This window comes from Lichenostomus cassidix, chromosome Z (assembly GCF_008360975.1).
Source record: "Lichenostomus cassidix isolate B80296 chromosome Z, HeHo_3.0, whole genome shotgun sequence".
Classification (NCBI taxonomy): Eukaryota; Metazoa; Chordata; class Aves; order Passeriformes; family Meliphagidae; genus Lichenostomus; species Lichenostomus cassidix.
Genome location: NC_139511.1, coordinates 27,948,942 through 27,976,278, shown reverse-complemented (window position 1 = coordinate 27,976,278; position 27,337 = coordinate 27,948,942). Strand labels below are relative to the sequence as shown.

At 40.8% G+C, this 27,337-nt stretch overlaps 1 protein-coding gene across 1 annotated transcript in view; it reads left to right on the top strand.

Annotated features, from left to right (window-relative positions):
* Window positions 1-26,875, top strand: part of NCBP1 (nuclear cap binding protein subunit 1) — a 32,858-nt gene extending 5,983 nt beyond the window's left edge. The window contains exons 8-23 of the mRNA XM_085043543.1: window positions 304-519; window positions 1,426-1,523; window positions 2,832-2,895; window positions 5,813-5,923; window positions 7,161-7,225; window positions 7,962-8,024; window positions 9,336-9,410; window positions 10,496-10,599; window positions 11,441-11,563; window positions 12,782-12,884; window positions 14,211-14,304; window positions 16,772-16,875; window positions 17,550-17,664; window positions 22,848-22,991; window positions 23,395-23,508; window positions 24,423-26,875. Coding sequence (XP_084899669.1) covers window positions 304-519; window positions 1,426-1,523; window positions 2,832-2,895; window positions 5,813-5,923; window positions 7,161-7,225; window positions 7,962-8,024; window positions 9,336-9,410; window positions 10,496-10,599; window positions 11,441-11,563; window positions 12,782-12,884; window positions 14,211-14,304; window positions 16,772-16,875; window positions 17,550-17,664; window positions 22,848-22,991; window positions 23,395-23,508; window positions 24,423-24,536 — 1,707 coding nt within the window. The 3' untranslated portion in view covers window positions 24,537-26,875. The remainder of the gene's footprint in view (window positions 1-303; window positions 520-1,425; window positions 1,524-2,831; window positions 2,896-5,812; window positions 5,924-7,160; window positions 7,226-7,961; window positions 8,025-9,335; window positions 9,411-10,495; window positions 10,600-11,440; window positions 11,564-12,781; window positions 12,885-14,210; window positions 14,305-16,771; window positions 16,876-17,549; window positions 17,665-22,847; window positions 22,992-23,394; window positions 23,509-24,422) is intronic.
* Window positions 26,876-27,337: the final 462 nt, after the last annotated feature.

Sequence of the window (27,337 nt, the reverse complement as noted above, 5' to 3'; positions counted from 1 at the left end):
TTAATACCACCAAAGAGTAGTGACTGTTTAGTGCTGTAGTTTCACTGGGACTCCTGAGGTGCCTGTTGGTGTTTAAAAAATTGCTAGCAGCTAAATTTTACTGACACAGAATTGTGTGGACTTAGGAGTAGTACTGGCATTTAGAGTTCTTAAATTATTTGTTGGTTTACTGAATCAGCAGTTTAAGAAACTTAGGTTTTTTCTGAATGTGGTATGGAATTTATACATTTCAGATATCTTAGGAAACTGCCCTTTTTGTTTGGAGATTCAGCAGCTCTGATGTTTCTGACCTTTTTCCTTCAGTATTTGGACTGCCTTTGGTCTCAGATTCAGAAGCTGAAAAAAGACCGTTGGCAAGAGCGGCACATCCTGAGGCCCTACTTGGCTTTTGACAGCGTTCTCTGTGAGGCACTGCAACACAATCTGCCTCCCTTCACCCCTCCACCTCACACTGAAGATTCAGTATACCCGATGCCAAGAGTTATTTTTAGGATGTTTGACTACACGGATGACCCTGAGGTACGTGGTTGCTGTGGGGAATGGTGAGTGGATTTCACAGTGGGGTTCCTGGGGCAGTGTTAGTCAAAATGTTATGTTCTCTCTCCCAGGATAGTGAGTTGTTTGAAGGCCAGCAGCAGTTTTGCTTTGGTACTTCTGCAGAAATGGACTAAGTGACCAAGTTACTGTAAAATGCAAGTTTGAGAAGAGCAGAATTTAGGGAGTAAAATACTGTGGTGCTTTCATTTAGTGGACAATGTTGACTGAATTATCTAATGTCTCGACTAAAACAACATCCGCAGAGTTAGACTTTGCTTCCAAAAAGTTGGTGACTCAAGTCTTTTTCCAGACTAGGTATTTGTTGCAGTGTTTATCATCTCTTAAAATTTGTAATGCATGGAACAAAGGAGTGCAGGAAAAACATACATACTGCTTTCTCCAAATGCTTTTATACCTCCCTTTGCATGAGTCTGCTGCCTTTTACCTTTGCTTATTGGCCTCTGGTTTTTGCAGTGAACAAGACCTGTCTTTCCACTCTGTGGTTTCATTTCTGTATCATAGTGTAGCTCAGCTGTGATTTTCTTTCTAGGCTCCATGATGGTAGCCTGCCCAGTTGCTCCACAAAGCAAAGGAAGAAGTAAATGCTTTGTGAACTTAGAATCATGTTCTCTAATTTTGTTCCTATTTCTTCTTTTAATGAGTCCTAGTATTCATTTTGTTTTAAATGTGAGTGACTCTGAGGTTTGTGTGGAAATGTATCATACCAGCTTTGCGTTCCTAAAGGATAAAGGGCAGTTGAGACCTCATGGTGTTTATATGGAAGTTGGGCTCCTTTTTTCTAGCTATAATTGTATCTAGGATAGCTTGCTGCCTGTGGTACCACTGCATTAGCAGTGGTCTTCATGAGCCTTCATTCTTTCTTACCAGGGTCCTGTCATGCCTGGCAGCCACTCCGTTGAAAGATTTGTAATAGAAGAGAACCTCCACTGCATCATCAAATCGCACTGGAAGGAGAGAAAGACTTGGTATGAGGAGGAGCTCAGTAGTGGGGCCCAAGGCACTTTTTAAGTGCTGCTGGGGCTTTGTTGCCAGTGCGATATGTCCTGCACTGGGTAGGAAAGAGCTCGAGATCAAACGTTTCCTGAAGCTCGTGGAGAAAGTTTATTTACTACATTTAGCTGTAGTGAAACTGTTGCCTGGAATACTGTGTATCCATAACATCCAGATAACAGAGTTTGTTTAATCGGGGGGCCAGTGGTTTCTTGGGAAGGGAATCCCTTGATAATACAGAATGTGCTGCAAAAAGCATGCAGACACACCTTATTCCTCATGGGAGCTCTGTGGAGAATGTGGCTGTGTTGTGCTTCCAGGAATGCTGGTTAGTTGGGGCAGTGAGCTCGTTCATCCGCAGCTGAACTGAGCACTGGTGTTTTTGGACACTTCCTTGTTTTGCTTCCTGTGGGAATTACAAGGCAGAGATAATTAAGTTCACTCTGGGGAGTCACTGCAGGGCCAGATTTCGTCAGTTTCAATTTATCTTTGCCAGGAGGCAGGCAGAGCGTTTTTCTTCGTTTCTGCCCGAGCACTATAGGATGTGGGTAATTGATAACCGAGGCAGTTTGCCACAGCTGTCTTGCTTCTGTATGAAAACTACCAAACCCTGTGTAATATGCAAGCAATGGGCAGAAATCATGTTTTTGGTGATGGCATGTGGTGAAGTTTTGTGGTTGCAGCTGTTTGATCCAGCAGAAACTGGAAATTCAGTGTTCTTGCAGTTACTGGGATAGTCTCTGTTAATTCTCAGAGGAAAGTAAAAGACATGGGGAGATACAGGATGTGCCAGAGAGGTAGTGGTTTGCTTTGCACTAATGATAGGTGATAATGATCTGATTAAAAGATGAAGCATTTGAAATATGAGAGTTTCATCTATAAACCATTAGCTTAACTGGGCTTTCATGTCATTCCGGACATCTAATTGTTTGTGGTAATTTTTTCCCCTTTTCATGTACACATGCCACAATTACAGATCACTGTGACTTTCTGTGCTAAGCCGTGGGTAGCAGGATAATGTTCAAGCCATGCTACTACTGCATAGAGAGTACATGGTTACAAACCATAATTTAGGCAATGCTAGCCTGTCTTTGTGCTGTTTGTTTTTTAAGTGCTCTATGGGTTGAATAACAGACTTTGGAAAGATAATGGATTTGTTTGTTGCTGTTTTTATGGGAACTTTTGCCCAGAATTAAGCATTTTCTGTAATTCTGTTACTTGATTTTAATGTCACATTTGCTTTGTTCTGTCTGAATTATATCCGTGTTTCTGTGGTTTTGCAGTGCTGCACAGCTGTTGAGCTATCCAGGAAATAACAAGATCCCCTTGAACTACCATATAGTAGAGGTATGGATTTTATTGACCACGTCTTTGGAGCTCCATTATTTCATGAGTAACACATCACAGTTAGTTCCATTACAGGTTCCTTAAATTACAGTTTGATTTGGGAATCAAACAGAATTTGTTGAATTAAACCAGCAGCTTTTAAATGAGCAGATTATATACAGTTGACTGATAGTCTTGTGCTTTTGTTGTCATTTTAACTTGGTGCATTCAGTTTTGAACTAAAACACGAGAGGAAATGTACACAAACTGAAATACCAGAAACTCCATTTAAACATAAGAAAAATCTGTTTTTAATGCGAAGGTGATTAAGCACTGGAAGAGTTTGGAGAGAGAACTTGTGGAGTCTGTATCCTTGCAGTTCAAAACCTAGCAGGACACAGCCCTAAGCAATATTCTCCAGATGACCCTGCAGTATTCAGAGGGCTTTTGACTTGATGATCTCCAGTTAGACTCAGCCATTCTGCATGATTTTACGTTTGGATCTTCTAAATTATTTTGACCTAATAGCCCTGAAAAGAGCTTGCAGGGAAGTAGCAGTGTGTTTCCTCCAGGACGTTCTCCATATTAGAGAATTCTAGATAACCGTAACATGTACTAGGAGAGTAGCATAGGTTTGCTTTTACTGCCTTCTTTGAGAAGTCTGTTTTCAAGTTGCAGAGCTGTATAGAACTTCATTGATTTTCATCAAAAATTGAGAGGGATTAACAGATTACAGTAACTTGTATAAAGGCTTTATGAAGAAATAACTATTAAGTATGAATTTCAGAGCTGATTATGACAAGAAATAATCTTATGTAGCAGATTTATCTTAAAGTGGGATTGAGAATTCCTGTTGGCACCAAAATGCCAAATATTCTAATAGCTGTGAAGTTATGTGAGTTTTGGTCACCTTGTTCTTTTTTCACTCTGAATTCAGAACAGTATTGAATTTATTTATTAAATTAAACAGCATTAAAATTAGGAGTAATTTTATGCCTTAATATAGAAATATATTCAGTGATTTTACATCCAGTATCTTGAAGTGCTGTAAAAATTGATGAAAAAACAAAAAATGTACAAATTCTATGACTAACACTGTAATAATTCCTTTTATTTCTTGCAGTTTTGAGTTATTTTAGAATATTCACTTCATAATTTGACTGCTTACTTTTAATGAAGATATAGGTTTTTTAATGCTTAGCATGGGGTTTTTTGTGCTTCTCTTTATTCTACTACTAAGGTTTCTCTGACAGTCTCTCACCAATAATCATGTTGGTGATGTGTAGCTTTCAACAACTGTTCAATCTGCGAAACTTCAGTAACTTTTTCAGTAAGTCACAGAACTGTAGAAAAAATGTGGTCTAACAAATACAAGAAAATGTTATTTAGAGTTCAGAATATTAGAGTTAGGCAAGAAGTAAAGGTGGCCTGAGAGTAGTTGCTGATACCTTCCCAAGTGTTTCTAGCTTTGGCTCGACTTTGCAGTTTGTTGATCACAGAATGCTCCATACTGCCTGAAACAGTGTGAAATACTGCCACTGAAATGTGGCAGCTTTCTCTCACTAGCTGCTTCTATGTGCACATATGGGTATTTGTGGTGGCCATTAAGAGAAAATGTCTGTGCAGCGTCATGGGCCCGTTGGACTGCTGTGCCTCGTGCTCAACAGTTTTTAGTACAACTCGCACTCAACACAGTTCAGACTTCCACAGCATCAGTGTCTGCTGTTGTTTCTTGTGGCATTGTTGTTTTTGCGAAATATGGCATGGCAGTTTGAAACACTTAAGCTGGATATTTGGTACTGAACGTGTGATAAATGTCAGAAATACAGTTTTATGTAGTATCTCAAACAGAAAGCAGCTGATTACCCAGTTGTTATTGCCTATCTTGAAAAATGAAGCCGTTTTCTGCCTAACAGGGTTCTCCCTACCTTTTGGCCATATCTGTCTTAACAATATGTCCAAATTATGCTGGCACAGAAAGGTTCCCCAGGATTATACTCTCCTTATGCTTTCAAGTCCTTCCTTAGAAAAACAAGTTCTAGTCAATGTGTTTTCATGTGCAGGTTTTGGAATCTATAAATGGATGTTGATTTCTTACACAAGTAAGACTTTTCTAAAAAAAAAAGTCCTTTAAGCTTTATTCAGAAGTTTAAAGAGGAAACTGATCACCTATAATGAATCAAAGTTTCCCAGTTTCTTTGATGTAATTTAAATTTAGTTGAGAATGAAATACAAAATAAACAGAAACTCAGAGGTGGATGTGGTACATTATTTTTTTCTAGCACTCAGAGGTTGACATGCTGTTATTTTAGGCAAACTTTAAAATAAAAACACAAGTGCTGACTGCAAGATTATTTTCAGGTTTCTTAGAAGGATTTCTTCCAAGGGGCGGTGAGCATATCTGTTTGTTGTATGAAATGCTGGTTGTAAGTCTCAGTTTAAAGTTGCAACTTTATTTATATGCAGTTTTGTATAAAAAAGAGGACACAATGGAAAACATATAAATGTAGTTTTAATGCAAATATTCTTTCACACTAAATGCTTAGACATCATTTAACAAATACAATATTTATTATTCACTAGGATGAAATTATTTCTGCATTTCTCAGATCGTATGGTATCAGTGCAGTAGGTCGTATTATAACTATGCTCTTTTCTAGAGTTACATGCTATGTTTGTTAGACATAATAGATGTGTAGTGCTGGTGTTGTGTTAGCATGAAAGGATAAGGGCAGTTAGAATGGACTGTATTAGTAGAGTTGTGGTACGACTGCCTTTTATTGGTTCTGTCTCTTTTTCCTGGAACTTGCATTCAACAGAAGAATACAGGTCTTTTGGGATAGCCAGTTCTTTAGGATTGATGGCCACAATTATGGAGCTGAGAGTTGTGCAGGGCACATTGGACTATGCTCTTACTGTGTGATTTCCCCTCCTACAGGTAATATTTGCGGAGTTGTTTCAACTGCCATCTCCACCACATATTGAAGTCATGTACACAACACTCCTGATTGAGCTGTGCAAACTTCAGCCTGGCTCTTTACCACAAGTTGTATCCTTTCTGTGCTGCTGAGGAACATTTATGAAAGCAGTCTTCATTTTGTTTCCTCTGTAGCTGATGGGTTAGTAATAAATACTCTTAATATTTTACAGTGTTAGTATTTTATAGTAGTGGCAGGAAATTTAGGCTGTAACACCGAAGAGATAGAATAACACAACCCACTTAACAGAGATGTAGATTTGCCAAGTAGGCAAGACCCTTCAGCATACTGAGCAATGGTCTGGTACTTCCTCTAACCTTCCCAAGAAGTCCTGTCTTGGTGAGGGGAAAAAATGCCATAATTGTTTATCACTGCTGCCTGTTTGGGTTCGGACAGTGTGTGGCCTGGTCAGAGACACATTAAAGGCTGAGAAGGAAAGGAAGGGACAGACTCGATCTTTTATTCTAACATCTCCTTGAGTGCTCCTACTCTTTGTTAGTAGGAAGTGTAGCAGGTAATTTAAAGGATCTTGTCTGAGTTCCCACTTGGTGCTCACACTGGGAGTTTTTAAAAAGTCAGTAGCTGTGTGTGAGCTCAGAAGGGGTGGCTACATGCTGAGAAAAGAGGCATGGCTCCCAGGTAGTTCTGACTGCCGCATTGCCCCTTACATCGTTACGTATTGTTTTAGTTCTGGCTGTAGGCTTGGAATGGAGGACAGTCAATAGATGTCTATCCACTGGTAATTTCGTGCCTGTATTTCCTTTCTACTTCATGATACTACTCACTGTTTGAAAATGACATCATTTCAATGACTAGAGCCAGATGCCTCCTCAAATTGGGTATATGTCTGTGCATAAATTTCTTTGTGTTAATAGAGACAGTGTAGAAAGGATAAAGGCTTTGTTGGGTAAAGTCAATGTAGATGTATTTTCTGATGCCTTCAGTAATCAAAGATTGATTTTGCATAACCTAGGCTGATGAGATTACAGAAGTGCTCGATAAGGATGCTGATGTCTGTTCATGTCAGTTCAGTGTCATTTGTTTCATGGTGTGAATTCTGTCCTGATGAAGAAGCCAGCAGTCTTGTTGCAATAATGGAAGAAGAACTGGGAAGAAGGCTGGGATTAGAGGGTGGAACTCTCAATATTATTAATTTTTTCCACTGTGAATTTACTTGATTTACCTGATTTTGGAATAGACTCAGGGAGCTTTAGTACAAAAAGGTGATGACATTCTATTAAAAACCTGAAAGGAATAACGTCTGACTTACTAACTTTTTTGCTGTAAACCTTAATGAGAAACTTTAAGCTTGCACAAGCCACAGAAATGCTCTACATGCGTTTGGATACAATGAATACAACATGTGTGGACAGGTAAATGTGTTTTGGAGATGATAGATAGAAAACATTCCTCGATAGCCAATGTGGAAGAAAACAAAGAGGTTGTGAAAAGAGTAATCAGAAAGCCTTGTTAGAACTACTTGATGTTATTCAAAAGGTTTTGTGGGCTCTGGCTTTAGCAATCTAAAGAGAAGGTGAAGGATTTACTACTTGTCTCTCCTCTCAAGAACATTCCCCTGGAGGTCACAAGTCTAGCTGTCTATGCAGGACAGTTAAGATTGGTGACTTTCCCGTGTTCAAAGTTGTTCATGGTTGTGTAGCACTCTGTTACCTGGCACTGTGCCTGTTCCCTAGTGGTCAGGGGCGTGACTTGGAAGGGAAGTTGATTGCGTATGTGCTGCTCAGAGAAGAATGGTGGTGATTTTGCCCTTTCAGTGAAGTCTCCTTTGTGTAGGAGAGCAGTTAATGACTAATCAAAAATTTGAAAGATGCATATTCACAGTAAATTTATGTTTTAATTGGTAGTTTAATAGTTCATCTCTTCATGTGAAATGATAGAGCATGACAAGCTATTTGTCCATAAAACCTTCCTGACTCTCCCAAATGAGTCTTTTGTTTCTGTCAACATAAATTTACTGTGAATATGCTGTAATAGCCTAAAGAGTTCAGGCTCGTCTTTGAAAAGTAGAATGCACCTATAAGGAAAGCTCAACTGAAAGTTTCCTGCACTTCTGACATTTAACAGAGCTTTCTTTTTCTTTTAATAAAGATTTATTAACTGGTTTTCTCACCACTTGAGCAACTTTCAGTTCCGTTGGAGCTGGGAAGACTGGTAAGTTTATCACCATGATTCAAACCTGATACTGCAAAAACCATAAAATTTCAAACATAGTTGGAAAGTGTTACAGCATGGTTGCTTTGTTAATTGCTTTCCACTAGCTTATCAGAGACCTTTCTTAATCTGTCCACGAGGACTCGGTAGTAGATTATCTTGATAATCTCTTTAGTCACTGTATTGTCCCTAGTGAACTTCGTGATAAATCTCAAGCTAGTGTAAGTATTCCTTAAAGAGGGGAAGCAGAAATGTGATTGCTTTAATTTGTCCTGCATTTTCTGTCAGTTGCAGGCAAATTTTCCAAAATTACTCCCCAAAGCTTTTTTTTTACTTTTGATGGTTTGTGCTGACTCTTTGTATCCTGTATTTATTCTGTAATCTTGCTCTCTGTCCTACTCTAAACGTTTCATTATGACTTTTATCCTTGAGACCTTGTGGTCTGTTTTCCCACCTGCCAAATCTTAGTGCCTGAAGTTCCATTAGATCTGCCCTGTCACCTGTTCTTACTATGCCACATTTTGAACTTGAATCTCTAGCAGGTGCTCCCTGGAGTCCCTCAATGTCTTAAGCACAGGTTCCCTGAGATTTCCATTCCTGGCACCCATGTAGCAAGGGAGATCCTCTTGAGGCCAAGTTCTCCATGCAGTAGTTTCCACGCATTCTGTAGGTGATCTGCCTGAGAGTCCTTGTGGAGAGTGGTGCAGCCCTTCTTCTGATACAGTTCTAAGGCTTTACTTACGTTTTCTGTACTGTCCTTTCGTGGAGTTAAGTGTTTAGTGGCTATCCTGGCATACATCCATGTTGACTGACCAGGCAACAGTCTTCAAAGAACTGATTTTAGTTTGCCTGGATGTTCCTTGATGGAGGTACTCCTGTGGATCTCTCTCACAAAGTGCCATGTTTCACAAATCTTGCAAGTAATGGTATTTGGGGCTTTTCTTTATCTGAAATGCATTTGCAATCAGCCAGAAAAGCTGAGGGAGGAACAGACCATGAAATCACACAAGGTTCCTTTGCTAAGGAAAGGGAAAGCCAGCCAACCACAGCCACAAATTATTTTTAATGCGCTGGGGGAAGGGAAGTTATTTGAAAATTTATCACACAGAGATGAGATTCCAGGAATGCTGATTGCCAATAAGGAAGTAGTGATTAACTTACCTCAATGGCTTAAAATTGCCTGCACTCCAAGTGCCAAGCAATCCCATTGTCTTTAGACTGTGATTGTTCTGTACTCTTAGACTAAGCCAAAAAGAGACTAAAGAGACTAAATGCTTTTGCTAAAAGCCGTCGCATTCTGTCCTTTGATAGGTCAGATTGTCTTACTCAGGATCTTGAAAAACCCAAACCCAAATTTGTGAGAGAGGTTTTGGAAAAGTGCATGCGGTAAGTAAGATCTTTCCATAGTTGCATTCAAGGTAAAGTTTCATCTGAATGCTGTCAGAGTCCTTTTAACTTAACTGTTGTCTTGGGCACATCTGTGCTTACAATTCAGTTTCAGTTAAGAGATGAGTCTGTTGTATGTATGATTTTTAATCTGATTTACCTGCTTTAGGACACTGTTTTAAAGAGAGGGAGAAACAGGTGATGCAGATGGTAGTGAGCTACCCATGCACACCTGTAGTTACAAAAAGACATGCTTCACCACAGGCATGGAAAGAAATAGAGTTTAGGCTATATTCTTGGAAAGTGTTCAGCATTCACAGAAATTGAGGGAGCTGACCATTAATCATACTGAAAATTGAGAATCTAATCTTGATTCTTCTAGGTGCCTCTGATGTTGGTTCACTTTAAACTAACAAACAACTGTCTAAACAAACAAAATCTCCAAACCCAACAAGACTACGTAATTAGCAGTCCAGATAAGTAGTCTGGGCTTAAAGTTGTTGAGATTAGGATAATATAGGAGAGAGAAAGAGCAAAATGTCCAAAAGGCCTGTGTTATTCAGGATCCAACATGAAAAGAATCCAGGTTTGAATGAATTCTGTATCAGAATTGTGAGAGTATTGTGCTGCACAACAAATGCAAGGGGTTTTTTTTGTGGCACTCTTCCATTTCACTGAAAACTCTGGTAGCAAATTAAGCCTTTGTGGGAGTGAAATTAAGCTGGAAAGCAAAATGAAGATGTCTGCTTTAATAGTTTTTCTGTTTTGAATACCAACATCTTACTAGGTTTCTGCAGCACATCTTAAATTTTTGCGTAAAACTTCTTACCAGACAGCCTTTTCACAAGGCAGGTTAATTGTGTGAGGATGAAACTCTCGCATCACAGAGTTAAAATAGAAAGCATCTACTAGTAAATTTGGTTTTCTGAGCTCTTACTACCCAGTAGAAACTACCATTCTGTTGTGTGAGCATCCCAGCTTTTGTTCTATGGAGGTTAAGTACAGAAGAAACATTATAAAGCAGGCATTAGCCGGTGTTGTTATTAACATTTTAATTCTACTACTGTGAAACTTGTTACTTCCAGACTCTCCTACCATCAGCGAATAATAGACATTGTTCCTGCAAGTTTTTCTGTCCTCAGTCCTGCTAATCCAGTGTGCATTTACAAATATGGAGATGAGAGTAATAGTAAGTATTAAAATTACTAGTGGTGAATTCGAAGAAGTGTTTCAGAGCAAGGGAGCTAGATTGACTGTAATATGAGTTGTCTTCATAAAGAAGAATACAGCTCAAATAAATATGCATGATTTTCATATGGGTAAATATACTTCACATGAGCAATTAATGTGTATTAAGCCTGTATCTCTCCAATAAAACCTTCTCTGCTACTTATGAAGAAAAGAAAATCCAGATACATCAAGCTACTATTGCTGAAGTGGCTGTGATATTGTGCAGTATTATTTGCCAGAAGTCTAAAATTGGATAATTCATCTATTTCCCCTGTTTGGGCACAATACTGTGGAAAAGTCAGCATATGAAGTGATAATGAGAAATTATTTTTTGAGCTTCATGAAGCACTAGAATATTTTACCAGTTAACTTGATTTAGTGAGCATACAGAAGGAACAAATACCATGAAGGTTGAGGTAGAGAGGTACCTTATTATTCCTTTTATTGCTTGGTGTAAATACAGTTCTAAGTATAAAAGTGTCATCATCAAAGACACAGTGAGGAAAAACAAGGAAGTATTGTATTTTTAGAAAACTGGTGGAAACTGATGTAGAGCTTTAGTCAGGAAAGTGATTGCCTGAGCTCAGCTCTAAAGGTTCTACCCCAAGTTTTGAATTTAACATGAAGACCAGAAAACGTTTTGAGCAATTTTATGGCATATTGATGTGGACAGTGGTATTGGAAACACCTAGTTTTAGGTGTAGCTGTGAAAGGTACTTGTTTCTCTGTGAGGCAGACTAATGTTAAGAATCCTCACTGGCTTGCCTTTCCATATTTTTGACCTCTTTGTTTTTGTTCAGGATCTCTTCCTGGATATACTGTGGCACTCTGTTTAACAATTGCAATTAAAAATAAGGCCAGCAATGATGAAATCTTCAGCATTTTAAAAGATGTGCCTAATCCCAACCAGGATGATGATGATGGTAAGATACATGCTGTTAGGTTTTGACGGACTGTAGTTTATTCTGTGTGTAGCCTGATCTGCCATGCTTTGGAGCTATGTGTGTGTTGGTTCACAGAACTGTATGCTTTTCCTTCTAGTAGGTCGTTTCAATTTATCAGTAAATACACCATAGTTAGTTTTGTTGTAAATATCTTACATGCAGAGGCTGGCCTGTTTTTCCTATCAGAGGTAACCTGGTGCTTGAGGTGTGTTTTCTGGCAATTATTGACAGAATAAAAGAACTTAATATCCCCTTTGCCTTCAGCAGCAGAGGGCAGTTCCTACTGTCATCCTCACCCCTGAAATTCAGTGCTTCTGCCCTGAGAGCTTCCTTCCCCTCAGTGCAGTCCCACAAGAGATAAGACAGCCAGCCTACTGGCTGGCATGTTCCACAGATGAAAACTCACAGTGGGAATGCTCACATTCTCCTTAGCTCTGCAGCCACAGGCAGCACTGATTCCTAAATCCTGAGTGTTGTATGGAATGGGGAGAGTGAGAGAGAGTTAGAAGTGATCTAAACAATGGCAAATGCTTCATTATTTTTGTAGTATTTGCAAGGGTCCAGCTACATAGAGAAAGTGCAGCAATGGATCTGGTGGATTTTTTTTCCCTGGGATCCACTGTCATGTTTCCTGATTTGCTTTAGGCATTACCCACTAATTAGTGCTCTCCTTACTGCCTGTCTACAGCTGCAGGAGGGTGCCTGACACTGTTCAGCCTAGTAGCCATATTTGCTGTATATACCTGGTAGACCCTTCTCCTATATCCTAAATGGTCAGTTTCTGTATGTTAATAATCCTTACCTTCCCCCCTCCAAGGGGCACCGAAGCCCCCTTCTTTATGGTCTTCCAGGCCCGTATCGTGATGCACAACTGCAGTTTTCCTTTGCTGACTTTCTGTGCTGCCCTCAGTGCTGTCACGTGTTGGTGGGGTGGCTGTGTCTCTGATAGAATTCCAGGTTGGTGAAGAAGCTTTCTGCTTTTCTCCATGGCAAAATGGGAGCCTGAAACTCTGCGCATTTTGGAAGAGTCTTTACTAGCTCCTTGGTCAGCCCTGCAAAACTATTCTGTTCCATTGTCTGTTGATGGTGGAACTCTTGTGAAATAAGCTAAAACTATAAGTTATCTCTACAGTTGTATGAGTAGCTTACGTGCTTTACTTCAAGAATTTACTAGTTTCAACATCAAATGACTTGCAGGTGAAGGATTTACTTTCAACCCTCTGAAAATAGAAGTCTTTGTTCAGACTCTGCTCCATCTAGCTGCGAAGTCTTTTAGCCACTCCTTCAGTGCCCTGGCAAAGTAAGTATAATATGTGCATTATTTTGGAGCTTACAGAACAGTTTAATTCTGACAGTGAAATGCATGATAAAAGAAGAGGGGTGCAAGCTTCAGCAGTGTTTTAGGTACTCCACAAAGCAATATGACTACAAGAACTAATGACACTGCTTCACTGAAGGAATGGTAGTGTAAATTGTAGATTGTGAACGGAATTAAGAGAAATACATACATTGCAGCCATGTGATGTATATCAAGCAAGTTAGAGAGGTTTGGAAAATTATTTCATTTTTGTATTCCTCATTTGCAGATTATGGTGAGGAACAAGGCATTCTCCTGATATTTCAATTACTGGGTAGCTGTCATCCCAATATCTTATCCTATGAATATGAATCTAGGACAATTACATCTGTATGAAAAAAGAAAGGAAAAAAACATGAAACTTCAAAACAGTCTGCTGTAAATTTCTTCTGTCTACCAAAGCAGTATAAAATCCATCCTAAAATACTTTAGAGTTTATCTCTTAAAGATATGCTGGAACTGTAAAGAATTTACTGTACCATTTTTAGCAAAATTAAATAACATTTTTAATCCTGTGTTTTTTGGAGTTGGCTTTAAGGGTTTTGTTACATGAAAGGTAGTTACATGCATCTTAATGAGTTATTTTTCTGTCTGTCCCTAAAGATAGATAGAGCTGCTACAAAAACAGGCATCTGAAAGCTCTGCGAAGGCAATGTTGATAAGAAGCTGCAGGTAGTAACCTGCAGTCAGAAATACAAGAGGCAGGGTGATTCAGATACTTCGACTGTGGTATTTTCTCCGCTGCACAACAGCAGTGGCAGTCAAGAGATCAAGAAGAGCCTCTTATGCTTTATAGTTACATTACAATAAGCTGGGCTATGAATGCTGTGTAGCAGTCAGCGTAACTGCTAAAATAGATGCTTTCAGCAGCCTCTCCTTGAAAAGAGGCACTTAGGATAAGTGTCTAAAGTTGCAGAAACACGTTAAGAGGAAGGTCTAAGGCTCGAAAGGCAGCAAATTTTGGCTCAGCTGTGTAGAGATAAACACATGAGGCAGAAAAGTACCTCCTGCTTTTGAGAGCATGCGGAATGTAGCCTAGCTTCAGGAAGCAGGTTTACCACGAAGATGTAAGTTGCTTTTAAGGAGATGTCATTTCTTTGTAGACTATTTTAGCTCAGGCTGGTTATATTTTCCAGGGAACAGTTGTCGAAGAAATGCTGTAGATAGTAAAATAATTTTCTCTTGGCCAATCTAAACCACTTGCCTTATATCTGCTGCTCTTGTGACCTGATCCCAGCCTTTCCATTGACTACTTACTTCTATTAAAAGGTTTCATGAAGTCTTCAAAACACTTGCTGAAAGTGATGAGGGGAAACTCCATGTTCTAAGGGTTGTATATGAGGTTTGGAAGAATCATCCACAGGTAAGAGGCTGGAATGTCAAAGCACCATTTGCTTTATGTCATTTAAAAATAACTTGGTTATTATTTTAAGGGAAATTTAGATTGTATTTAGTGTTGTTACTACTAAAATGAAGACTGGACATAAAATACATACCTCAGCAGTGCTGCTTCCTTTTCAAGATTTCACTGTGAGAGGACAAAGGCTGTTTTTAAGACTCAGATTCATATTATGCTGGTTGTTGTACAAGAGAATAACTTCTGCTGAAATCATCTCTTTGTTCAAAATTGGAAAATAGCATAGATATGTAAATTTAAATAAGAAGTAGATCTCATATCTAAAACAAACTGGCCACATTCTTAGAAATGTGGAAGCCTAGGGATTTTTAGTGCTGCTGCTGTTTTTTTTTTTCCCAGCAATTGCTAGTGAAAGCCATCTAGTTATTACACAGAGCTCATGCTGGAGTCACTATTGTGTGTGGGCAGGGCGAGTAGAGCTGAAGTGGTTGCTGTTCCAGAGAGATCAGTCTGACAGTGCTGTGATAATGTTCATTCTTGAGCCAGAGGAAATAACACCCTAAAATACCTACAAAAGATGCCTGAGTTGTTTAAGCTGTTCAGTTTCTTCACAGCAATTGTGTTTTACCTCAGCTGTTATTTTTCTTTGAATAGAAATCAATGAGGAATTCAGGCTGAATTTGCGTGCATTAGTTACTTCACATATTCCTTGCTGGTTTGTTTGTGTTGCTAGAAAGTGGACTCCTGTGCTGGAAAGTGGACTGTACCTCTCAGTTGCACAGGCCAGACTATAAGTGATGCTACTGAGAACCAAAAGTAATCCTTGCTTCTGCTACTAGACCTGTGGTCTATTCTCTAGTGGAATAAATGAGCACCTAGAAGATACCTATGCAAGCTGTTACCTCTCTTAAAAATATAGAGGAGGATTTTTTTAAAATATATTTAACTTATTACCCAGTTTACTAACCTTGAAAATGTGACATTTACAGTCTGACCTACTTTTTGTTGCCATTTAACTGGATCAGAAGAAATTTCATTACTGCAATGTAATATCTGTATCTTCTTCCTCTTCGTTTCTTTGTATTGCAGCATGACCAAACTGAGATGGAGGTTACACACCCAGACTAAATAGTCATGTTAGATTTTTATGAATAAATCAAGATCACTTCAAAAAATGTCAAGTGCGAATGTTAGGAAGGTGTGCTGTTCTACTTGATCATGGAACCTAAATTTTCTTCTGTTGCTTTTACTGCAGTTCAGTGTTTTGCTTCTGATGAAGCACTCTACTTTTTTCTTACTCCTGAGTCCTCAACCTCCTTGTCACACAGAAGGAATGGCGCCTTCACAGCAGGGCACTTGTCCACAGTCTGTTTGCAGGCTGTTCACCCGACTCCCACATCCATGGGAACACCCTTTGATTTGGTTCAGACTACCAGCAATGTTTGCAGGGCTTAAAGCACTAATGAGTAATCTGTGCTGCAGGTAGTGATTTAGCAGCAGGAGTCAGTAGTCCCTGGGCTTAAAAGCAAGGTGATCATGGTGGTGACTTCATAAAGAGAAACTCTGGCATTGAAATTAGTGTTTTCTCAAAATCCTGGATGTGTGTTTTTTGGAAGACCAGGCTAAGTAATCAGAAATTCTTCCTGGCAATGCAGAAAGACAAATAGAGCATAGGATGCTATCCTGGGACTTGAAAGTTGAGTGCTGAATCCTCTGTATGATTCATTCAGTTATTTTAATTTTCCTTCCTTAAAAGGAGCTTTGTTACACTTCCTCATTTGACAACGGGTGGTTGTAAGGATAAATACAGTGCAGGCTGTGGTTCTTAGATACTGTGGCATTCAATCACATGAGTAACTAAGATAAGCCCTTTTTTCTGAACAGCTTGCATCTTCTTTAGTCAGTAACTCTTCTCTGCAGTTGCCTGCTAGATGGCTTGCAACTCTCTCAGAATCATGGCAGTGCCTGTAGCAAGTAAGCCTTTCCATTGACTACATGATGCTCATTCTGTCCTGAAGTTAATGGGCCCTGTAGAGAAAAGCTTACTGTCAATGTTTGAAGGCTGTTGCAGTTCAAGGAGAGTAGGCTAACAGCAGCTCCTTCATTATGGTGATCTGACAGGTATATATGCTCTGGTTGGAGTACTTTGATGTCAAATACTAGGACTTGTGTCTCCTAAGGCCTCAGTTCCAACACTGATTCTTGTATTTTTTGCATTTGTATGGGAGGATGTATGCTAACAAAGAGTGATACTTTCAGAAGTAGGTAAGGTTGTTAAAATTAGAATGCTTTACATAATTGATGCAGATCCTCTCATTTGAAATGTTTTAAGCTAGACTACCCAGTTTGCTAAAGTATTTGAAATTACTCAGTAATACCACTGATACAGAATTACGTGAAAGCATCCCTGTTTTTATCTGAGGCTCGAATATTTTACACAGATTATGTGTATATTGTCTTTCACAAATTACAGATGATTGCTGTGCTTGTGGACAAGATGATTCGGACACAAATTGTTGACTGTGCTGCAGTAGCAAACTGGATCTTTTCTTCAGAGCTTGCACATGATTTTACTAGGTAACAAGAACTTTTTTGGGGTTGTTATTTGTCTTTGATTTGCTATTTTAAGTTGCCAGTACCTAGTTTAATCTATGAAAACTCAGTAGTAGAATAAGGTAATGAGGCTTTGCTCTTTCTATAAAATATGTGCTTTAAGATTTTTCTTTCAGAGTTGGGGTATGAATGTTCGTGTGACAGCACAAGGTTGTTGCTAGCGTGTCATTTTACTAGTAGTATCTAGACTTGCGGATGTGCAACAGCACTGGAACTGTTTCTAGACAGCCTGTTGCTGTCTAGAACTGCTAGCTTGGTGCTGTCCTGGTCTTTGAGTGCGCTATGTAACTTGTACCACCACTGATACATTGCATATTGAGATCAGGAGAGCTCTTCGGTCTGAGGAGTTAGGTTTGGTGTTAGTAGTCTTGCAGTGTGTACATGAAATAAAATTCTGGCTCTGAAGCGTACTGCAACAAATAGGAAAGAACCAATTGTTAAGATTTCTTGCATTACAAGAAATTTCTTGCATTGCTTTCCTATATACTGAGTATTCATTCACTCTGGTAGATGTCTCCTTAAATGATGCTTAGATTTTTAAATTCTCCCACTTACATTTTTCTGATAAGAAACTACGTTTAGTTTCCTATTTTGGAGTAGTGTGTCATGTAGTGTTTTGAGCTTTGTGTCTCTCCTAGGTTTTATATCTGGGAGATCTTACATTCCACAATTCGTAAGATGAATAAGCACGTCCTGAAGATTCACAAAGAACTGGAGGAGACTAAAGCAAGATTGGCCAGGCAGCACAAAAGAGTGAGTAATTCATTTGTAAATTTTAAACTAAGTTATACAATCCTGCACACTGACGGACAGACTCACAGTTGGTTTGGGGATGGACTGAATATATATGGCTCTTCAGGAAGTGTGTCTTCAGAGACGTGGTCAGCTGTAACACCGAGACATCAAAAATCAGATGCATGTTCTTGGTCCACCTTTCTAATGGTAGCTGTAACTTAATTTAGTAAAATCTTTTAAGGGCGTTTGTATATATTTGATCTATTCAAGTTCGCTCTCACAAGTTTCTCTTCCAATACAAGCATGTCTTCCACTTGCCTTCTAATCTGGATTCCAATTACATTATTAGAGAACAGTAAGAACAGTTACAAATTATTTATAGTAAATTCTGTTAAAGAGTGCTCTTGTAGCTTCCATGCAGAAGTGCACAGAAACAGCTATTTGCAATTGAGAAGTTGGCTGTTACTGTTCTTCTGATGGATGCTGCTGGATTCTGACACTGGCATGGCAGTTCCTTCTTCCAGCCTATTTTCCTGAATACAGTTGCATGATCTTGCATTATTAAATACAGCAAACTGATGAGGAAGCAGCTGCTGTTGTGTTCTGTTGTCTCCAGTGGGACAGTAAAGTGGGGTGAGTTTCTTTGTCTGTGGCAGCAGGAAAAGATGGGGCCCAAGGAAGTTTGGCTGAATGCACTACTTAGTTATGACAGAATTAAGTCAGTTTATAAATATGCTGAGTTGCAGAAAGCAAGAGAGAATTTCTGTGTTACTTTGAGGTCTGTAAGTGTGTTTACCTGCATAAAATCCTTAGCTAGCTCCAACATTTTGAATGAGGTTAATGTCAAAATGTGACACAGAGGCTGCTGATGTTTTTTGAAGAAAGCTGCTCAAGTCAGTCATTTGTCCAGAAGCTTCTGTTGAGAAATCACTAATAACTCACAGCTTGCCAGTGTTGGTTCATGCCAGCCCCTTCATCTTGTTTCCTTCACTCACAGCAACAGCCATCCTAGCTGCTTGCCTCCTCAGTCTACATTGATGAGCAGTTAAATGCCTGTGATTATTGAAGACTTGGATGCAGTCATTGATCTTACTGTGAGGCAAAGAGCTTCTTTGGCATCTCTAAATATACCAGTGTTTTAATTTCTGTCCTGGTCTCTTGCTGCAGCTCTTTATTACTTAGTACTTTAAATGAGTATTGTGCCAGGAAGAAACATTTGTATGCAACAGTGAGTAGTTCTGCAGGCTGTTGCTCTGCTGCATGACCATTCCTTTTAGAGGAAGCCAGCTGCCAAGTTTTGATGTCCCCAGCATGAAGGGGATTGCCTTACCATGGAATGAGTCCAAGGTTTGCATGATTTATCTTGGTCCTTTAGTGTTTTGAGTTCAGAAACCCTCTGTAGATGGGAGAAAGGCAAGTTCCTATAGAGGGAATAAAATAAAATTCTCACTTGCTCTGGTAAGTCGTTTTCGTTTTTTTTGCTGATTCAGAGCTATACTTGTCTTCTGGTTGTGAAGTTCATTTCCTATGCTGTAGGTGAGTCAACACAAGGCCCTGTACTTGTCCCAAGTAGCACATGTTTCTTGTACAGATATTTGAAGTTTTGAGCTGGTAATTTATGGATGTTTTTGCACAGAAACAACTATATGAGACTAAAGCAGTGTCTCGTGTTTGAATTTACCGTAATCCAGCAGATCCCGCCTTTCCTCCTATATGCCTTGTAGTCTTGTTTAAGACAGTTACCTGAGCTTCCAAGACTGGTTCTTAGGTGTATCTTGAGGGTGATGGTGGTGGTGTGTTGTTTTTGATACAGTGAAGCATGCCATGTTCCTAGTTAGCAGGTCAGTTTCCATGCTGACCCCTCCTAGTCTTGAGAGTAGCCCTTTTGATCATGAATATAGGGAGTCCCCACTTCAACAGCACTGGCCCCAGTCTTTAGCCTTCCTCTTGTGCTAGCCAGCTGGATTAATTTGAGTTCTTGCACAAAGTGCAAGAGAGAATTTGCATCAGGTGCATTGTTTTTTGAAGCCGTGAGATTTCAGAACGTTTCATTTAATGAATTACATGTCTTGCTGCAGTAGATGCAATTTGAAAAAATCTATACCAGATTGTTTTTAAAAAGCTTGTTCGTTACCTTGTAATGACAAAATTAGCAGGTGTGTTACCTTTCACTGTGTTTCTCTTAAAGAAATCATGAAATCATAGAATGGCCTGGGTTGGAAGGGACCTTAAAGGTCACCTAGTTTTAATCCCTTGCCATGGGCAGGGACACCTTCTACTAGACCAGGTTGTTTAGAGCTCCATCCAGTCTGGCCTTGAGCAGTCCCAGGGATGGAGCATCCGCAGCTTCTCTGGGCAACCTGTTCAGTACCTCACCTCTCTCACAGTAAAGAATTTCTTCTCTAGCTCTAACCTAAACCTACTCTTTTTCAGTTTAAGGCCATTTACCATTGTTTTACCATTGCTTGCTCTTGTAATTAGTCCCTCTTTCCTGGAGACTCCTGTCCTGTACTGGAAGGCTGCAATTAGGTCACCCCAGAGCCTTCTCTGCTCCAGGCTGAACAATCCCAGTTCTCTCAGCCTTTCCTTGTAAGAGAGATGCTCCATCCCTCTGATTATATTGGTGTCTCTCCTCTGGACTCACTCCAACAGGTCCATGCCCTTCCTGTGCTGGGACCCCAGAGCTGATGCAGAGTTCCAGGTGGGTCTCACCAGAGCAGAGCAGAGCAGAGGGGCAGAATCCCCTCCCTTCCCTGCTGCCCACACTGCTCTGGATGCAGCCCAGGACACGTTTGGCTCTCTGGGCTGGCAGTGCACATGGCTGGGTCATGTCCAGCCTCTCACCCACCAGCACCCCAAGTCCTTCTCACAGGGCTGCTCTGCTCTGTTCATCCCCAGCCTGTGCTGATACTGGGGGTTGCCCCAACACCGGTGCACCACCTTGGACTTGGTTTTGTTAAACCCCATGAGATTACCATGTGCCCACTTCTTGAGCTTGTCCACATCCCTCTGGATGGCATGCTGTCCTTCAGAAGGGTCAACAGCACCATTAGCTTGGTGTCATCTGCAAAACTGATGAGTGTGCACTTGATCCCTTTGTCTATGTCATTAATCCATACAGACCTCTGAGGGACACAACTTGTCACTGATGTCCACTGGGACTCTGAGCTTTTGACCACTACCCTCTGGATGCTACCAATTTCTTATCCTTGTTACAGTCCACCCATCAAATCCATCTCTCTCCAATTTAGAGAGAAGGATGCTAGGGGGGCACCAAAGTCCTGATAAATAATTACATCTGTTGCCTTTCCCTTGCCCACTGGTGGAGTCACTCCATCATAGAAGACCTGAAAGTTGGTCAGGCTGGACTTGCCCTTGGTAAAATGTGCTAGCTGTCCCAAATCCCTGTCCTCCATGTGTCTTAGCACAGCTTCCAGGAGGATCTGTTCCATGATCTTCCCAGGCACAGAGGTGAGGTTGACAAGTCAGTTGTTCCTGGGGTCCTTCTTTCTACCCTTTTAAAGGTGGGTACAATGTTTTCCCTTCTCCAGTTTCCTGGGAGTTCACATGACTCCCACAGCTTTTCAAATATCATGGAGACTGGCTTGGCAACTACATGGGCCTCATCCCTCAGGACTCTGGGATGCATCTCATTATCTCCTATAGACTTAGGGATGTTCCAGATCTTCAGATGGTCATGAACCTGATCTTTACTTAGAGTGGGGGGACACTTTGCCTCTCCAGTCCCCATCTGCTGTTCATCACTTGAGATGTGTGAGAAGAGAGGTTACCATTGAAGACTGTGGTGAAAAAAGTTGTTGAGTACCTCAGCCTTCTCCTCATTCCTTGTTACCTGTGTACAGCACTGGTTATAAGGGGACACACTTTCTTTGACCATCCTTTTCTGTCTGACATACCTGTAGAAGCCCTTCCTGTTATTCTTTGTGTCCCTTGCCAAGTCCAATTCCAGCTTTGCTTTGGCCTTCCTCACCCAATCCGTACACAACCAGATTTTGTCTCTATGCTTTTCCCAAGTTACATGTCCTTTTTTCCATGTTTTTGCATTTGCTTCTTTCCTTCTAGTTTGGCCAGCAGTTCTCTGCTCAGCCATGCCAGTCTGCTTCCTTCTTTGTCTGATTTCTTGCTCCTGGAGATTGCAAGCTCTTCCTCTCTTACAGAGATCTGCCAGCTCTGTTCTGCTCCCTTGTCCTGAGGGTAGTCTCCCAGGGGATCTCATTGACTATCACCCTGAAAAGCTGGAAGTCTGCTTTCCTAAAGTTCAGGGGCCTTTATTTACTCCTTTCATGGCCCATATCCCTCAGGACACTGAACTCCACCAAGGCATGATCACTGCTTCCCAGGCTGCTTCCTATCTTGACACCCCCCATTAGCCCCTTGTGTTGATGACCAGCAGATCGAGTAACTCCTCCCCTATTGCAGGGAGTTATCCTCCATGCCTTCCAGGAATCTCAAGGAGTGCCTGCAGCTACTTTTCCAGTATGTGCAGGGGTGGTTGAAGTCCCCCAGCAGCACAAGAGCCTGTGAGCACAATGCCTCCTGTAGCTGGAGCAAGAAGGGTTTGTCAATCAGCTCTTCTTGATTAGGGGGTTTGTCAGAGACAGAGACCAAAAGGCTCCCTTTTTACTTGGTCTTGGATTGTTGCCTACCAGCATTCAGCTTGCTCATGGCTATTCCTCAGACTCTTCACATTCAGTCCAGCTCTTGATGTAGAGAGCAATCCCTCTGCCCCTCCTTCCTGCCCTGCCCCTTCTAGACAGCCTGTAGCCATCATTAGTCACACTCCAGTCAGGGGAACCATCCCAACAAGTTTCAAGAATGACAAGGTTAGACCTTTCCATCAGCACAAATGTGCTTCCAGCTCCTCCTGTTTGTTGCCCGTGTTATATGCTCTGGTGTAGGAGGCACCTCAGCTGGGCTGTCAGCCATGGCACCTTCCTCAAGGAAAACCTCTTAATTCTGATAAATCTTTACACTTGCTCTAGTTTCTCTGAAGTCTTGATATTAATGGGTTGTTTTCAGGGCTTTCCCATACTGGCATTTTTCCTTCCAAAATTTTACCTGGAATTCTGTGCTGCTCATCAGTTGTTTTGCAGACTTTTCCACACATGGAACTGGAGGGTATTAACAGTATCCATACCTGCCAGATTACTGGTTAAGTCCTGTTCTGTTGTCATTTACAGCGAGACAGTGATGATGACGATGATGATGATGACCGAAGCACTGATCGGGAAGATGGACCACTGGAGGAGCAGATTGAGCGCTTGCAGGAAAAAGTAGAGTCAGCCCAGAGTGAGCAGAAGAATCTCTTCCTTGTTATATTCCAGGTAATGATGGGCATAATGTCTTCTTACTTTAGGTTTAGAAGTTATTTGAATCAGAGGCTTTCAGCATCACTGGTATCTTGGGCATCTTCTTGCAATAAGAATGTGGATAGGGGTTGATGAGTTTATCATGGGTTAGAGTCAATCCTGATCATCCCTCTGCAAAGACTGGTTCTGAGCAGGGTCTGATCAGTTTCAAGTGCTTAGGAGCAGAGGAATTCTGCTAGCGCAGAATTTCTTGAACAACTGGTTTATTTCCATATTAAATTCAGTGTTTGCCAAGCAAAATAATTATTCTGAGAGTGCTGTTCAAAGCTTCTGGGCCCCAGATGCTCTTACCTGATCTTAGGATTCTATTTAATTTGATGAGATGGAGTAAGTTTGCATTTCTTCCCCTCTACTGCAGCGTTTCATTATGTTGTTAACGGAGCACTTAGTGCGCTGCGAGACTGGTGGAATTGATGTATTTACACCTTGGTACAAGAGCTGTATAGAGAGGTTGCAGCAGATCTTCCTGCAGGTAAGTTTCGTTTCTCGTTTTGGAAGGCTGTTGGAGCCGTGCTGGATTGGGAAAGCTCCACTGACGGAAAGCTGAGCGCTCCACAAGAGTAGCAGTAGGTGGCAGCAGCACATCTTCCCTGCAGGCTGGTGCGGGGCCAGGTCACAGCCCTGGCTCTGGCCAAATCTTTGTCACAGTCGGGTGGAGTGACTGAGTGGAGAGTCACTCCACTGGAGAGGAGTGATTCTCCTGAGTGGAGAATTCCCTCACTGTAAGCATACTGCAAAAATATTTCAAGATGGGATTATGAATTCCACTGACTTCTACTTAACTGTGTGTTTATAGTAAGGGAAAAGTTGTGAACAAGAATGCTAAAATAGATGTATTTTAAGTAAGTCAGTTGAAATATTTCAGGATTCCTTTTAGTGAGGTGCGTAAATATCTATTACAATAATTTTTGAATACTTGGCTCTGTATTAAATCAGTTAACAAGCACAGGTGGCTGGATGAAAATTGTCACAGGGAGTTACACCTGTGCGAGCACAAAGATGTGTTGAGGAATGGGAGAGGTGATACAATTCTCCCCTGGGATGAACCCTTCCCTAGTAGTAGACGTGCCTTCAGAGGAAAGGAAATACCACGATTCTCCTAAGATACCTGCAGTGGCATTGTGTCCTGCACACAATTCAGGATCCGTGAGGAAGAGTTACAGGGAGTACAAGGAAGGATTTCAGCACAGCCTTCTTTCTTGCAGTCAGTAGCTCTACATTATGCTTTTCTTATCTATGGCTGTTGTGTTGTGGAAGTGAGATCTGCTAAACAATTCAGATAAGAACATTTGTGGTTCTTACATATCTTAACTTCTCTGCCTATTCTGATATAAATATAAAAACAGTAAACATTTGTGGTTTGCTTTTGTTTTTTTTGTCTGCCAGCACCACCAGATAATCCAGCAGTACATGGTGACACTAGAGAACCTCCTGTTTACAGCTGAACTGGACCACCACATTCTGGCTGTATTTCAGCAGTTCTGTGCTCTGCAGGCCTGAGGGATCATTCACGGACAGAGTCTTGTCTGCAGGACTTTAGTGAATTTAATTTTTTTTTTTTAATGGCAAAACTTAACATGGGGATGGAAGAATTTTTTGACTAAAACTGGCTTTCATGTGCTCCTATATAAAACAATAGAGAATTCTAAAAAAACAAACTGTGTAAGCATCGTAAGCCTTAAAAGATATGACTAATAGGGGATATTTGTGAAGTAAAGTATTAATCTTTTTTGTTGTCTTTTAATTTAGTTTGACTCTTCGCTTCATGATAGCAATTTTGTTTCTCCCCTCTTGCCTATATAAAAATAAAAATTAGGCACACCCCTTCCCCCCTGCAAAATTCCTAACTTCACAATAACAAAAAAGCCAACCCCAAACAATTGAATTTGTTACCTCTGCTTGAATCAAATTAATTGCAGAAATGAGGAACAATTCATAGTGTTTTGTGAGTATGAAAGGGGATGCACCTTCTCAGTGAGCAGTGTGGTAAGTTCTCTAGTATATGGCATAGGAAAACTGTCTTAACTTTGGGCATGTGAAACACGTTTTCAAAGTAGCATAGAATTTATTACCAAGCCAGATAGATTTTCACAGTTTAAAAGAACATGTGATACAATGAAATATGTTTTGAAAATGTATTGTCTAGTGTCTTATTACATTATCTAGAAACAGTTAGTAGAGAAACTTCATGGACCACTTCTGAAAAATGCAATTTTTTTTGCAGTGTGGTCAGGAAATCATGAACTGCTCTTGGTAGCAGTCTTCACTGATAATTAGAGACAGTAAGCAAGAGTTGGAGTGGAACAAACTTTTGACTTCCATGCTGCAAGCCTTACCTGGGTGTTGGGAGCTCCAGCCCCAAATACCAGGAAGAGGATAGGACAGTGCTGAGCTTGTTTTTTTCTGTCAGCCTGTTACTCATTGGACTCTCACATTTGCGCTGGGCTGGACCTGCAGGCCTGCAGGGATGTCAGAAATCTTTCTGGTTAGTGACAATGGATGAACCAAGTGCTCTCACCTCATCTAGCTTGGCCACAACTGCTGCATCTGCTACACTTCCCTCGCTTTAAAATGTGACATCAGCATGTTGCTCCCACGTCTTCAGAAAGCATTTTAATGCTGAATTAAGTTATACATTACAGGAGACTTAGACTGGGAGAATACAACCTGAATATAGAGTGGGCTTAGTTTCGAGTTAGGCAAGTAAGGTGAGGTACATGAAAGCCAAACCAGAACAGTCTGTAGCACAGTGAGCAGTGGTGAACGGCAGAGACACTGCCTTAGGTGCTCAGGTCCATCAGCGTGCAGGGGGCTTCCAACCTGTGTATGGTCTCTTCGTTTTGCAGGTGAATGTTTAAAAGAATTTCATACCCAGTGCTGTTTAGTTTTAGCATAGAAAATTATGTGCTTTGAGTAATTTTGTTCCTGCACAAATTATTTTTTCAGGTATTATACCTAGAAATGCATTTCATTTGTACATTGACCAATGACCTCCTGACCAAGCAAGGAGGGTAAAAAATGGAACATTTTGCTTTGACTGTTCACCTAAGTTTGTGTGTGGCCTGTAGCAATCCAATATATCCTCATAGACTTAGATCTGTTACTTCTGCTTTTTCTGCTTGCCCTTTCTGACTGATTCCCTGCCGATTCTTTCAGGGTGTACTGTTATTTGTTGTAAATTTGCTTTATGCAAGAGTTTTGTCAGTCATGCACGGACTTATGCTTCAGATCTTTCTCTGTTAACGTTCTTGAGTAATCAAATAGGATTTGTTGTTGGGTTTTTTTGGTTTTTTTAGGAAACATTTAATACTTTAAAGGTTTAATTGGAGTTTAATAGTTTTTTCACTGGCTTGGGTCAGTATCAGTTCTGATATTAACTAATGGTGAGGGTTCTGACTATAAATGTGACTTCTGTAAAACTGGTAATCCAGATAGAACTTGCAAACCTGTAACTTTTTTTGAGCCTTGACAAATACTGATGCTGGGGATACAGTTGCAAATGCTTGAGTGTAATCCTGTGTTTTAAAACCAAATAGCAATGTCTTTCAAAATTGATTCAACTTCCAATCATGCCAAGCTTTGAGCATGGGCTTTGCGTTTTTTGAGTCTGTTGGACACCTTCACCTTTAGGTCTAATGGTGTACACCTGACTTGGTTGGGAAACTGGCTGGATCTGTAGGAAAGAGAGTAAAATGCTTACATAGTGATACCAGCAGCTAACAGAAGATACTTGGAACTGCTGAAGCATGAAGTGGATAGTGTAAAGATGCTGTAGAAATGTGGTGTGGTTGGAAAAAAATGCACACTTAAAGACAAAAATAAATGAAGGTGAAGCAGGATGCTGCCGAGAGTGTTTGTCCAGTCTCTTTGGGGGACGCTGAAGCAAAGCAGTTGCACTGGATTATGTTGGTGTTAAATGCAGAGGGGTTTGAAGCAGGTTTGTTTCCCAGCACTCGTGCTGGTACCCTGACTAACACACAAAATTTCACCTCCTTCCACTACGGCTGATCTAACACTCTCCATCCACAGCCGTGTGAGGCAAGTGTATGTGCTGCTAGGTGCAAGGAGGTGCTGATGTAGAAATATTCCATCTCTTTTGCCACCTCCTGTCCTCTGGGAAGGACAGGTGCTGCTGCAGGAGGTCAGGAGGGTGTGGGCTGGTGGTGCTTGCTGTGGGGTGGGGGGTGATGCTGCAGCGTGCCCACGGTAGGGCACCTTCCACCTGCCCACAAGAGTTTAGGAACCCAAGGCAACACTGGGTCATGAAACCATGACAGGGAGGACTACTTCCAAAAGCCCTG